At 44.2% G+C, this 14501-nt stretch overlaps 2 protein-coding genes across 2 annotated transcripts; one reads left to right on the forward strand and one right to left on the reverse strand.

Annotated features, from left to right (window-relative positions):
* The first annotated feature begins 1217 nt into the window (after positions 1-1217).
* LOC110972582 (uncharacterized) lies at positions 1218-4534 on the forward strand. The gene is made up of 2 exons (XM_022222966.2): positions 1218-1826; positions 3710-4534. Exons 1-2 carry the CDS (start codon positions 1691-1693, stop codon positions 4318-4320), a joined length of 747 nt encoding a protein of 248 aa, XP_022078658.2. The 5' UTR covers positions 1218-1690; the 3' UTR covers positions 4321-4534.
* A 2076-nt stretch (positions 4535-6610) lies between these two features.
* Positions 6611-12716, reverse strand: slc35g2a (solute carrier family 35 member G2a). The gene is made up of 2 exons (XM_022222975.2): positions 12361-12716; positions 6611-8193 (listed from the first exon to the last, which is right to left on the reverse strand). Exon 2 carries the CDS (start codon positions 8164-8166, stop codon positions 6805-6807), a length of 1362 nt encoding a protein of 453 aa, XP_022078667.1. The 5' UTR covers positions 8167-8193; positions 12361-12716; the 3' UTR covers positions 6611-6804.
* Positions 12717-14501: the final 1785 nt, after the last annotated feature.

A 14501-nucleotide genomic window follows, 5' to 3' on the forward strand; every position in this document is an offset into this window, starting at 1 on the left:
CTGGCTTTATGTTTTTCATCTTCCCTTCGTCTCTCATCGCTGTTCCACTTCACTGCCAGCTGAGAGTGTTTTGTGTGACAGCTAAACTGTAGATGTGGTATGCAGGTGGGGGTGGTAAACAATCCGTCTGGCGGCTGCTGATAAATGTGTCCGCTCTGTCTTGGAGTCACACGATGGCCTAAATAGAACGATGACCTATTGGAAGAAAAAAAAAGACTTGGAAAGGAATCATGTGTGCACCAATGAAGACAAGATGAGAACATCACGTTTTATACCACATTTGCAGCTTCTAGCATATACATTTATTGCTTTTCTGCTTCATGAAGACAGGCCAAGGACATGCACACACTCATGCCCACAATAAAATTATTTTGCTGCAAGTAGGAAAGGAAAAATCATACATATTTCCCTGACCGCCTGCACCTTTCCTCACCAACAGTCCACCTCTCTGACTCTACCTCTGCTTTTCATATCCACCTCTTCCTGCAGGTTTGCTCCTTTCCTCAGATAAATCTGCCAGCCTCACCTTAGTTAGTCCCCGTGCTACAATTGCAGCCAGCCAGACAGACACAATTAAACATAGTGACATGCTGACATTTGCAGTTGGTAGCTGAGTCTGGAGGTCTGCAGGGAGAAAGGTCAAGGCTTTTCCTCTGACCTTGACATGTCCTACTTCTGCAGCTCAACACCTGTTGACCAGAGCATATAAGAATGAGGTCAGCTGGCCTTGCAAACAATGTGGTAACTCTTGATTCTTACTCACGGTTAATCGATTGTGTCACCAAGCAACGAAATACAAAAAAATAAATAAATAAAAGCTAGGAAGCACATTTTACAGTGTTGCTTGGCAACAAAATTTGATTTGAAGTAGTGAAAACATAATCATTGCAAGCTTGAAATATAATCCAGACTCTGTGGTGTTGCACTTTTTAGGGTAAAGGATTTAGTGATGATGCACAGCACAGCGAGCGACTCTGACTCATCAGTAAAAAGGTTAAAGAGGAAGATGATGCTAGAGAGAGTGTGTGCATTCAAGTATGCTATGGAGATGGCGTAAATATGCCTGTAGGGAAATTTATAGAATGACACAAACTATTTTATGTTTCTCACAGTGAGAAAAGCAGAAACTGAATTAACAATGTGTTTCTGTTTGTGGTTATACAGCACAGAAATGTAAGCTGACATCTTGTTTTTTTTATTGGTCTTGTTGAATTTGAGTTCTAAAAGCTGTAGCTACATTTCATTACTCAAAAATAACACACAACCTTGCACCTTAAACCAATTTAAACGCTAAATGTCCTACAGAGAGATATATGTTCACCCCAGCTTTCCCTGTGCTCCTGTAACTCTCCCCCTCTTTCCCTATAATGGGCACATTTCCAGGCCAGTTTGACTTTTGACATATTACCTCCATCGAAGCATTATTCACCCAATCTCCTCAGCAGCCCCAGCTCTGTCCCACCCTCCTCAGCTTCCTCCCTCCTACCTCCAGCTCTCGCTGGGTTTATAAGTCAGCACCAGCAACAGTTGGCTCAGTGAGACGAGCTTTACATACAGTCAAGGGGGGCAAATAAGAAAATAGAGAGCAGCTGGAGAGTGCAGTAGCAAGGAAAGTGGGTCACAAAATTTCCTGATACATGCATTGAAACCTAACAAACATCAAAGAAACAACGCGCATTAGGGCTCCATCATGCATGTGCTGGAGATCTGGCGGGTGCTCTGGGTGCTCGGCATCATGGGTTCATCTGTGTGTGTGAATGACATTGAGTACGAAGGGAACTACGCAGACAACTATGACAATGAGATCTCTCAGGGCCAGCAGGAGGGTGAGTTCTGTTTCTATTTTCTTTTGTCTCTTCTGTTCCCGGCTTGTTTGAACAGATGGATGATTGTGAAGAATGTGTCCTCAGTTATGCCTGAGTTAGCCGTGCCAATTTGATATATATTTGTATTTTTTGATTAAAAAAGAACACATCAACACTAAATGATTCATTCATGTTGGAAGGGTGATGCACAGTGTTGTTGCACAAGACTCTTGGTCTACTTCCAGTCACATGCACTATGAGAATTCATGTTCCTATATTATATATTCTCACGCAGATGCCATCAGAGGGGAGCTGCATCGTACATTGTGTATCTAAAAGTCTGGAAAGCTGCCCAAGCATCTCTGTTGTCTGATCAGAGTTATTACTGTAATTAGAATACAAGGTCACAGGACATTTTGAGTGTGGGAAATTGAAAATAGATTGAAGAATTGAACATTATACTCAAGTATGGTTAATGCTACATGTGTGTAAATAGTGTGTACTGTCACGGTCTGAGCTGGTGGACCCGAGCAGAGAGCCACACTACCAAGGCTGGTTGAGGAGAAAGTGTTTTATTGTGCGGGGGTGAGTAATGGTGGCTAGGTGGGGGAAAACCAGGGTGCAGGAGTGGGGGGGGTCCAGGCAGGAGTGGGGGGTCCAGGCAGGAGTGGGGGTCCAGGCAGGAGTGGGGGGTCCAGGATGGGGAAACCGGTGAAGGCTGGTCTGGGGGAGAGCCGGAGCGGAAGGAGGATGGCGGGGGATCCCGGACAGCTGACTGAGTGGAGGAAGGAGAAAACAAACGTGAGAAAAACAGGGTAGAAACTCAAACAGATAATGCAAAAGGCTGGAGAGCAAACCGAACTGCGTGGTTCTTGGTTAACACTCTGGCAGGGAGTGGAAAGCTGAGCCGGTACTTATTGCAGAGGTGAGTCGTTAGTGAATGATCGTCAGCTGTCCGGGAGCCATGGAGATAGTTGATTGCCTGAGTGGAGTCAGCTTGAGAAGCTAGACTCCACTCAGGCACCGAGCTGCAGGGGAAAGACAGGGCAGAGGAGCGGATGGGAGACAACCAGACAGACAGACAGGACAGAGGAGCGGAACTGTGACAGTGTACTGTGATTGGATATAAAAGCAACAACTGTTTCTGTCAGGTAAACACTAGATTTTCTGTTGGATAAATCTTACCAATGAATGCCATGAGCAGAGGGCAAAAGCAGTTGTTTTTACTGCTTTAAGAAGCAGCATCTGTACAGTTTAGTCAATTAAAACGGCATGTATTGGCAGGCTAAACTGGCTGTGGACTGGATGAATATTTCACCATTTAAGTCCACTATAAGTGAGCTTCTGCAAACTGACAAATCCCTTTTGTACCCCCTTTCTTCCGGCTTTCTATACCACAAAACTAATTTAGTGCAGCCTAGTATTAATGTGCACCCCATGTATCATTTTAGGAATACAGCATGTACATATTTAATGAGTTCTATAGTGACTCTTCCATCTGAGCTTCAAATAATTTCCCAAAGCCGCTTCCCGTGCCTTACTGTATCCCCACAGTTTTCATTGCATATTGCAACAGTGAAATATTGAAATTCATTTTCAGATTTGGCAGAACAGTTTTAACGTTTTTTAAATCTCCTGATACTTCTTCTTTCCTTTAGAATGTGTAGTTGCTACTCTAAAGTTCCTCATATTCTGGTTTTCTTCCACTGTACCATCAGTTAAGTACCAGTGGAAACTGGTGAGTGCTTTATCGATGCCAGATTTATACAAAGCAGTTAAAATGTGAATTGTATAGTCTCAAAAATTAAAGTGAAAGTAATTTCTTGTCAATGATAATATTACATAATCTTTCAGTTGCCTCTAAGACTGTGTAATTAATGCACCCATGTGGTTGTCGTCTACAGGCGAGTCTCCAACCATGCCATGTAATGTAGAATTCTCACGCTGGGACAAGCTTTTCATTGCTCTGGAGGACTCCCACATGAGGCAGAACATGCTGCTGGAATCTATGGAGCAGTGCTGTGGAGAAGTGTTCTCTCTGAGGACCCAGGTGGCCAAGGGGACGTGCCAGCAGTGTGTACCCAGCCTGGAGTCAGCATGCAGGGCACAAGCAGAGCAGGCCAGTCTCAGGCTTCAGCGGGGCCTGGTGGAGCTCAGAGAGGAGGAGGCAGAGAGGGAGAGGAGGTTAAATGCCACCTTCCAGATGCTCCTGCGCAACAGCCATGAGGAGAATGCCCGGCTGAAGAGGCTGGAGGAAGCATTGCCATCGAGACCGGCAGACGGCCGGATGGGACACCAGCCAACAGTCAGACCTGGAGGTTTGGGAGCAGCGTTTGGCTTGGGGATGAAACCGTTCCCATCTGGCCTGAAGGAGCAGGAAGTGACTTCACCACTGGACATGGCCACAATGGAGGAGGCTCTCGTTGCCATAGCAACAGAGCTGCAGAGGATTCACCTGCAGCTGAGCAAAGTGATAGAGCAAGCAGGAACACTGAGGAACAGAGGGGACACATGAATTGTCCAGAAGGGAAGCATAATAACAAAAGATTGACTGGGAGCACTCTATTAATGCTAATCATTTTGCACATGTTCTTTTTTTATGTTTCTGTTTTTTTAAGAACCTTTTTTTTTTATAGCTGAGCTTGTTTTTGTCTGCTGACAATGAACTTAAATGTACCATAAATGTCGTGGTTTGCTATAATAAATAAAAGTTAACTGAATATACCTAATCAGGCTCATGGAAAGGTTTCCTCCCTCCTCCCACACAGTAATAGACTCATTTTCAGCTTTGTATGTCCACATGCATGTTTACACTTTTTCAGTGCGTGTGTTTTATCCTTTCCTGCACATGCCAGAGTTTACACCACCGCCTCAGTGTTTGGGTAGTTGCGGTGATGTCTGCAAATCCCCCCAGCCGCAAGAAGGTGTGTCAGAGGTTTTGGATTGTGTTTAATTGTGGGCAGGTCTCTCCTGCTCATTAGCTGCTTTAAGAGTGTCTGAATGCAAAAAAGGCCACGACTTTCGATGCTCAGAGTGTTTATGATGAATGAAATGCTGCCAGAACTACATTAAACTGCAAACCCGTCCCACCTTCAGCCTCATACACACACATGCATGTGTGCTCATTACAAAAAAATACCCACAAAGAGCGGCTGGAGGTACTTTCCATATATTTTACAGTTTCTGGCATGATGGTTTTTGGTATCACATCAGCGCATTATTCATTTTTAATGTCTTTATACTTCTGTTTGGTTGAGTTTCACAAGTGTAGAAGAGGAAACTGTGCAAAAAAAGAAAGGAGAAAGAGAGACAGATGGACTCAAAAAGAGGGAAACTGAAGATAAAAACTTTTTAAATAGGTTGCAGAAGTAATAATAAATATTTTTTACATTTACCAATGTAAAAAATAAAACTCTTTTGCATATATTATCAACTGAATTTACCTTTTTAGCTGTCGAGTCCTTAATACCCTGCAGAAAGACCCCTGTCAGTGATATATTATTATGTTATCTGATAATTATAACAGATATAAAAGAAGGAATGACATTTTTAAATGATTGTGAGAGTTCATTTTAAGTAAGTTGTATTTAAATTGTTTAATCTGTAGCAAAACATTGGATTTTTTGGACTGACCATACCTTTTGAATGTAAACTCATCACTGATAGCTATAATATAAATGTACTATAAAACAATGTACTGTAGTTTAATCTTAAAATCTAGTACAGGAACAACAGGGTACTAAAGTACAAATAGATTGTTCTTAATTGCAGCTAAATTAAACCACTGTGCAAAATGTACCGACAAATAACATTTTAACCATATGTGAGTTTAATTAGGCCAGCACACTGACATCACAGAAACATTTACCAATGAAATTCTTACAACCGTGCTCTATAAATGTATACTTGTGCCCATTCCTGTGCATGTGTGTGTTTGTGTGCATGCACTTTCTTTATAAATCTGTGCTTTGGTGGAAAGCTGCAGTCAGGATCTGATGTCTTTTCTGGCCTTTATTTCTTTGAAATGTCACAACTAACAAGCTCCAGAGGAGCGATGAGTTGTCTCCCGTGTACTGGCTTTGTACTACACCTGTTTCACCATGGTACCGAGCATGCATGCAAACACACGGAGGCTCTCATTTTCATTAAAAGCATCCATCTGTGCAGTATGTGGGGGGATTTTCGGTGAATGGAAGCTTTTGTCGTGTGCTGTTCATTCGTTTTAACAGAGAGAAAAAGACAAAAAGAGGAAAGCAGGAGGTTAATGACGGGGAAAGAGGAGAGAACCAGAAAAATATGCTGCTTATGTGTCTGGCAGGTAGTTATTAGACATAATGACTCTTCTCCAGCACATGTAACTGTGTTTTTATCAGCCAGCTGGCCAGAAGCAGCACAATAACCAGCCATCAAACAGACCTTTCCTTCCCTGACAGTCCTGACTTCCTTTCATTCTGCTCCTTCGCTTTCATCTCTGTTTCGTCGTCTCCCATCACTCTCCTTCCTCCCCTGCTTCTTATCTGTATGCCAATCCCATCATCTTCTCTCGCTCTTCCTCCATTTATCTTCCTCTGACTGTGTATCCTCTCCCTCGCCTGCCGTCTTCTTCTTTCTTTTTTTTCTCGCTCTCTCATCAGCAGCCAGCAGACAAATAGATGGCATCAATCTCTGGCTAAATCTCAGCTGGCCGCTAAAAGTGACTGACATTACATTCTCGGGAAATGTAGCCAGCGTATACGCTCGCTCAAACTCTTGGAGGGGGTGCAGGGAGGGTGGGGTGGCAGTGATTACAAGGGGCTACACAAATGCACTGTGTTCATCAGACAGATTTTAATATCACATCACTTAGTCACCAGAACAGACAACACAATATTGGCACTTTCCCAAAGAGCAAAGAGGACGATACAAAATAGTTAAAGCTCCAGTAAACATTTAGCAGTCTCTTATATACACTGGAATCAATCTCATCAAGGACAGATTAAGGGGAAAGAGACGGAGGTGTCTATTTGATGGGTGAGTCCAGGATCTCCTCGTACTCCTCCCTCTGGCGCCGGCTGCCACCTCGAGAGGGAAGCAGCTTCATCGCCACCAGCCAGCCGACGCTCAGCACGACCATCACGTTCCCTACGACCTCCGGTGCAGTGGGAGCCACCGGCAGCACCGCCAAATGCAGGAGCATAGCGATAGGCACCTCCAGGCTCTGAGAGGCAGAGACCAGAGCTGGGTGAAGTCGGGTGAGGGCGTGCGTCATTCCCAGGAAGGCTGCGACCGAGCAGGCAACCAGGCCCAGGACCAGGCCCCAGGCTGGGGTGCTCGTCGGCCAGGACCAGCCTTCCTGGAGCAGCGCCAAGGAGGCCGGAGCTACCAGGCAGCCTGTCCAGCTCACTGTGAACAAAGCGGTGCCGACTCCCACCCTCTCCTTCAGGGAACGGTACCCGACCAACGCCAGGGCCATCCACAACCCCGCAAGTGCCGAAAGTGACCATCCAAAGGCACCCCTCCAGAACGCAACCGGGTCAGTCGGTGAATCTGAATTGCTCTCATCTACAGTGGGAAGTAAAACGAGCCCCAAACCACACAGCCCCGCAGCTATGGTGATTCCATCAGCCAGCCCCAGCCTCTCTTCCAAGAGCAGGAAGGCAAGGGTTGCCGACAGCGCGGTGGTCGCCAGGCGCCAGGTTGTTGTAGCATTTCCGGGGGAGACAAAGTTCAAGGACGCATAGGCGCAACAAAGGGAGAGGGAGTAGGCGACACCGTAACAGAGCAGACGCAGTCGATAGCCCTGTGGTCCAAAAAGGTTCTCCCCCCTGTGTAGCGGTACAATCACAGACAGGAGCTGTACGATGGACCGAACCAATAGCAGAAACAGGGGGCCGAGGCTGAAGCGTTCGGAGGCCACACGGGTCAGAACAATCAAACAGCCATGTGCCAGCGCCGCCCCGAGCAGCCCCACCCAGGTGAGCCGAGATGCAGACACCGATGCCTCGCCAAAGCTGGCCAGCTGTTCCCCTACTCCCTTCCCAGACCCTTTTGCTGCTTTGGCTCCCCCTTCGCTCCCTTCTCCCCCTCCGGCAGCTTGAGGTCTGTTGGACGTGTCCTTGTCCTTGTCTTTGGAGCCAAACAGCGTCAGAGGCCACTTCCGGCTCTCCGTCAGCTGTTTTCTGTCTGACGTCTCCTCCAGGAACGAGCCAAAGTCCTCAAAAGACGGAGCGTCATCGTAGCCGTCATCTCCAGGTTGGGGGAAGTGAGTGTGTACTCCGGGTTGGGGAGCGTAGGGGGTGTGTGTGGCGTACTTGGCTGTGACAGTGTGAGGGTGGATCTTTACTCTCTTCTTAGATCCGCCCAGGAGGTGAGTGGACTCCATTTTTGAAAATTGAGAGAAGACGGGCACCTGCGAGGAAAAAAAGGAAACACTTTTAGCTCCACATCCAGTACAGGTTTTACACATACACCCCTGCAAACCCTCTCTCTTCTCCCTCCCTCACGCTGCCTCTCTCTGGGATCCTGCTTGATATCTCATATATCTTTAATATCCAAGATAATAATAGCAGTGACTCACATCTTCCCATGTGCCCTGCCTGTTTGCCAGGGAATGTACGTAAGCTCTATCCATGTGATCAATCACTGCTTTAACTGTTTTCCTTCTGTGCGATGAGACTTCACATTAAGCCCATATTAGACGAATTAAACAGAATTGTAATGGCCTTATTGCGCCTCTCAGTCTTCTTGGATAACACGACCTTCATGGGGGCTTGGAGATTGTTGGCAATGACAGTTACATAAGCCACTGCTTCCTGCCTCATTTGTCTCCTATCTTGCACTCTCTAATGACTCTTCCTTCCCTCTGCCTCGTTCCAGTGACCTCGCTCACTCTAATTTGTCAATTTGTGCAAAATACAGTGACATTTACATGACAAGAGGTATAAGAATCTAGTGTCTCATCTACTCCTCCATAATATTTCTTTTAACCATCTCCTCCTCTTTAACTTTTCCCTTCAAGGTGCTGCACGCTCCTCGGGTGACTGACTTATAACTGATGTATGGTTCTCTGCGGCACAACAATTTGGCCATGCAGGTGCTCTGAGGCTCGCTCCCACTGCTGCATTTCAGGTTGTAAAACACTCGGTGGGCCATTGCTTTCTCTGGGAATGGGGAACACTTTCAGATGACATCATGTTTATTCATCCACAAGCATGTGGAGCATGCTGTTTCAGCCCGATCTCACGAGGATTCGTGAAACTGTCACGTAAGTTTTAGTTTCGGTTTCGTGCGCACCAACACGATTTCGTCATGTTTTTCGTGCCGCTCACCACGAAATGCGCACCAATGTATTTTAAACGGCGGACTTTTCGTGCCACCCAGAACGTATTTCAAACGAATGTGTGTATTATATTTTTAATGTAAAACCATGGCGAATCCAACGCTATATTTTGCATGACATCGTCCCTAACCATAACCCTAACCATAACCATAACCCGGTGGTACACTTACCTTTTTTTTTTTTTTTTTTTTTTTTTTTTTTTTTTTTTCCAATTTGCATAGGAATTTCAAGAATGTCCGGCGGCCGGCGGCCGCAAACGCGATCACACAAGCAGTATACGCCGATGGACAGCTTAGATCGTCATGAATCCGCTGGTATAAACCACTTTCAGCTGTGATTACCACAGCGGGTTTCGTTGTGAGCAACACGAAAAACATTTCGTGGTGAGCGGCACGAAAAACATGACGAAATCGTGTTGGTGCGCACGAAAAAGAAACAAAAAATTTACGTAACAGTTTCACGAATCCCCGTGAGACCGTGTTGGCTGTTTAGTTATTTCCATAGAGTACGTCTTTATTTTGCCTTTATTATCTTCACAAAAAATAGGTTTGCATAAATTAAAAAAGGCTTTTTATTTAGATTTATTTTCTGAATAATGAATTAGGTGTGTAAGGTTTTTGAGTTGAATGATTATAGCTATACTTATTCATTTAATCTCAGCCAGCCCATTAAAGGAAAATCATTTGTTAACTCTGTTTACACAGATGGTGGCAGCGTCATGTTTCACAAGTTATGTTTGCAATTTAAAGATACATTTGCAGTTTTTGCTAAATCCTGGGAAAGTTCCAAGTATGTTGTTTTTTGTTGGTTTTTTTTAACAAGGAACATATAGTAAAGCAAGAGGAAAGCAATATCTCAAGCTGCAATGTGACCTGCAGTTGCAATGAAACTTTTTTTAGGAACTTGAACGGAGGAAAAATAATTAAGATAATATGGAAAAACACTAAGAATGTGCAACATTGATAAAATCCTTTCATCATGGCAAAAGTCAGTTTTCATAGTACAGTTGTATTGTCATGATTTCTAACAGTGCACCTGTTAGAAATTAAGAAACAAATTATTTCAAAGGAAATGTTAGTTTTTGGTCATTTCAGCTAATTAAACTTCAGTTGTATCACAATTTTTCTGTACATAGGTGGAAAAATCCCAAAAATCAAAAACTGCCCACATCTATTGACTCAATACACTCTGAGATGTTAAAGGAAAAAATTAAAACCACAATGTGGCTAAATCTCTACATATCTCTCAACTTTTACATGTATAATAAATGTCCATCATATCATAGTGTATTTTAAAAAAAATCAGTTTCAGTCTATTTTTCCTGACCAGTTTGAGGATGTAGATGAATGATGCGACTGCAGCAGGCAGAGGAAAAGGCGAGTAGTTTTGGCAGATCTCTGCTGTTTCTCAGATCATTAGTGGTGCAGTCCTTTTGATTTGGTGGAAGCAGGGGGAGTGTGTGTGAAATCATGGCTGGCTGTGTGGCCCTTGCTCTCTCTGGAGAGATAGAGTATTTTCACATATCAGCAGAAATTGCCTTGTGAAGGCAACTGTAACAGCGTGAATGCTCGCGGTATGAGTGCAGTTTTTAGCTCTCTGGTTAATGGAAAATCCTCGAAAAATCTATAGTAGAATGTTGGTTACAAATGCCTTTCTTTTAAAAGGTATTTTGAGGAAATTCTACTGCCTGAGTGAGTTAAAAGTGACTTATTCTTCCCACAGCTCCACTCCAAATCAACTGAAGCGTGTCTTAATACAGTGAGAACTGAAATAAGGCTGAAAGAGATGATAAACTGTGACTGTATGATTTCGCTACACACATTTCACATTGTGCTGAATGAAGTAAAACAGCCTGAGGTTGTTCTAGTGACATTTGAGAAGATCTCGTCATTTACTCTCATTAAAAGTTAGCTGAAATCTGATCAGCTGGAAACGTGCTCGAAAAAAGAGAGATCAGGATGTTCTGTGTGTGACTCTTCTCAGTCCATTACCGCTGTAGATGATGATGCAGCCTGCCTCTGCAGTGCTGCTGCTTCCACTCTCAAAGAGCTTGTTTCACACCTTACACAACCCCTAAAAGTGAGCCGCTGCGAGTCAACAGCAGACCTGCACTGTGGGATTACGGCAGCAGAGAGGCTCAAGGGTGGATTTAGAGAGATGAAATCTAACAGAAAGAGATCTCTTGGTGTGTGCAAGTGAATATAGGCATCTGCTAGCGTGTTTATTTTACCAACATCCTCTAAGGGCTTAAATGGCTTTAAAGGCAACAGCTTTTGATATGGAGTATTAATTTGCCAGTGTAGGCGCTCCTACACTGTTAATAATTGAACAGTCTGAAAGCATTATGCAGCTGTCAAAGTTTGTATACTTAAAGTATGACTGACTGGGGCTAATACACTGCATTATGTGTCGTTATAGAGGTGAAAATATGTGTAAAGTTATCGAGTCTTATGATGTATCATGATGTAAATCTAAGTGAGCAGATGTCTATATGTGAGATGATATTCTCAAGGTTATCTGGGTTCCTCGGTGATGCGCCCCGGTGACGCCAGAGGGCTGAAAACACACACACACACACACACACACACACACACACACACACACACACACACACACACACACACACACACACACACACACACACACACACACACACACACACACACACACACACACACACACACACTGACAATCACAGTGCAAAAACAGAAGGGTTGACCTGCCTGTGTTGCCGCATTTAGATTGAATGAAATAGTTGTTCTACAGCTTGAAACACACCCTGGTTGTTGTCCCGCGACTTCCAAGGGCGCTGGTTCGATTCCCGCTCCTGGCACACCGTGATTTTTTTTTTTACCCCTGCATGCACCACACGTCGTGTGTGTGTGTGTGTGTGTGTGTGTGTGTGTGTGTGTGTGTGTGTGTGTGTGTGTGTGTGTGTGTGTGAGAGTGAGTGTGTGTGTGTGTGTGTGTGTCATATTTCTATGATGACAGCCCGACCCGTGACCCATGACGAATCCTTGAATGGGAGTGAGGCGCGCTCTCGCTCACACACACTCTGCGTGCGCTCGCGGATTGGCATAATCAATGGACCCCTCGACTCCTCGGACGCGCTGCCAATTAGCGAGCTGCTGTAATTGTGTGTTTGTGCGTTATGTGCTATAATCAATACTCCATCGGGAGCTATTTATAACCTACACCTACCGTCAAAAAAACACACCTCCTTCCTCCTACACTCACCTGCTTTCCCGCAAAAACCAGCGGACTGCACTTCACTCGCGGTCAACCTCAGTCATTTTTCAGTGCTCCATCATCTATTCTTGGCCATTTGTTCATCTGATCTTTCTCCCTCCTTCCTCTCCTCTCCTCTGCCTCCTCTCTGTTTCTTCCTGCGGCAGTCGGGATCCTCCTCCAAGGGCGCCGTGGCGCGCCTCAGCCTGCGGTCACCTCACTTCGCTCTGCGGGGTGAAGATGCGTATTTTATGGCAACCTGCTGCCCGTCCATCACTCTGAACACTGATACAGATGCTCCTCCTCAGCTTGATCAGAGAGACAGAAAGAGAGAGAGAGAGAGGAGGGGGAGAGCTAATCATAACGTCTGAGCATCTGAGCATGCGTGACTTCCACTGTACCCCTGATCACTGTGTGATCTGTCACCCAGTGAGTATGAGAAAGGGAAAGAGATACAAAAAGAGAGTTTTTTTTCGAATGTTAGTGCTCTTTCCTTATTTAAAAAAACAAACAAATAAATAAACGTGACATTTGCAATAATTTGGGCTCCAAAGTCAAAGTTTAACCAATAATAGGCAATGTAAAGACTTATAACAAAGTCACCCTTTAACAGTAGATACTAAGAGCTTTCTGTAGATATAAATTAGCCTAATTCTCAAATCTTCAGTTAAAAACTTAAAAAAAAAATTGAAGAATTAGAGATTCTGTCCTCTGGTGCTGTCATTATGCAGCTTACAGTTCCTAATGGCAATTCTCTGGCAGCCTGACAAATCCATTAAGGCCTGATGAGTCTATATTTTTCAATCTTCAATTTAATTCAGTTCTATTTATAGAGATATAATTCCCAGAATAAGTTATCTCCACATATTTCAGGACAAAAGGTCCTGTTTTTGCAACAGTAGGAGGAAAAAAACTCCTCTTTAACCAGAAAAAAGCATTTGCAGAACCAGGCTCAGAGAAGGGAGACATCTGCCTCAACCAGGTGGGGTGAAGGTAAAGGGAAAAGAAAACAGGATAAAAAACAGACTAGTAATACATAAATACCAACTAGAAAAGCAGTCAGAGAGCACAGTACTCTGCCGAGGCTGCTCAGTTTTTAGTTTAATTTCTGACCACTGAAATCTTTAAAACGTTTGTGAATCTAGGCTTTAAGCCACATCACTGACAAAATCCAATCAGTTGGTCCTGGAGTGATTTCTGACCTCCCCTGACAACTTCATCTAAATCTGTTTATCCGTTTTTGAGTAATGTTGCTAACAGAAAGACAGACAGACAAACCAACGTCGATCATCAATGAACACTGGGGAGGTTGATGAGGCCTGTGACCACAGATCAGAGATGTGCAGTTCTTAAGCCAGGGATATCTGCAGAAAGGACAAAACAGAAATTATTGGAGAAGAAAGACACAAAGTTGGTTGCATGAAATGGAAACATAAATGTATATAGAGAGAAAAAGAATAGAATGGAGGTGTTCAGGAAAAAGGCCCAGCTGAGGATGTACTTCCTGTGCCAGCTGAGGAAGTTCAACCTGCCACAGGAGCTGCTGATCCAGTTCTACACCGCCGTCATCCAGTCTGTCCTCTGCACTTCCATCACTGCGTGGTTTGGATCAGCCACCAAGCAGGACAGGCACAGACTGCAACGGACAGTCAGGACTGCAGAAAAAATCATCGGTGCCAGCCTGCCCTCCATTCAGGACTTGTACATGTCCAGAGTCAGGAAAAGGGCAGGCAACATCACTGCAGATCCGTCACACCCTGGACATAACCTGTTTCACCTCCTCCCCTCTGGCAGGCGCGACAGAGCTCTGTATGCCAAAACCACCAGACACATGAACAGTTTCTTTCCACAGGCTATTGCTCTGATGAACATTTGAAACCAGTCACAGTCTGAATCATGAACATAAACATCCATAACCTCAACAAACAGTCCTATAAACAACAAAATTATAACTAGAAATGCACCATTTCCATTGATCACTTTAAGTTATTTTATGTTGTTATGTCATGTCATGTCATGTCAATTTTCTTATTACGTAATGTTAAAGTTATGTTAGTATTTTTTATATTTTTTGTTACATAATTTATGTTTATTATTTAATTTTCTATTTGTCTAGTACAAGAGGGTACTGTAAAATACCGGAGTCAAAT

This window comes from Acanthochromis polyacanthus, chromosome 1 (genome assembly GCF_021347895.1).
Source record: "Acanthochromis polyacanthus isolate Apoly-LR-REF ecotype Palm Island chromosome 1, KAUST_Apoly_ChrSc, whole genome shotgun sequence".
In the NCBI taxonomy this organism is placed as follows: domain Eukaryota; kingdom Metazoa; phylum Chordata; class Actinopteri; family Pomacentridae; genus Acanthochromis; species Acanthochromis polyacanthus.

Excerpts from the sequence above, each read along its gene's own strand:
- LOC110972582 (XM_022222966.2), top strand. The coding sequence starts at position 1,691 with ATGCATGTGCTGGAGATCTGGCGGGTGCTCTGGGTGCTCGGCATCATG. Across the intron at positions 1,827-3,709 it reads CTCTCAGGGCCAGCAGGAGG|GCGAGTCTCCAACCATGCCA; the intron begins GTGAGTTCTGTT and ends TGTCGTCTACAG.
- slc35g2a (XM_022222975.2), bottom strand. The coding sequence starts at position 8,166 with ATGGAGTCCACTCACCTCCTGGGCGGATCTAAGAAGAGAGTAAAGATC.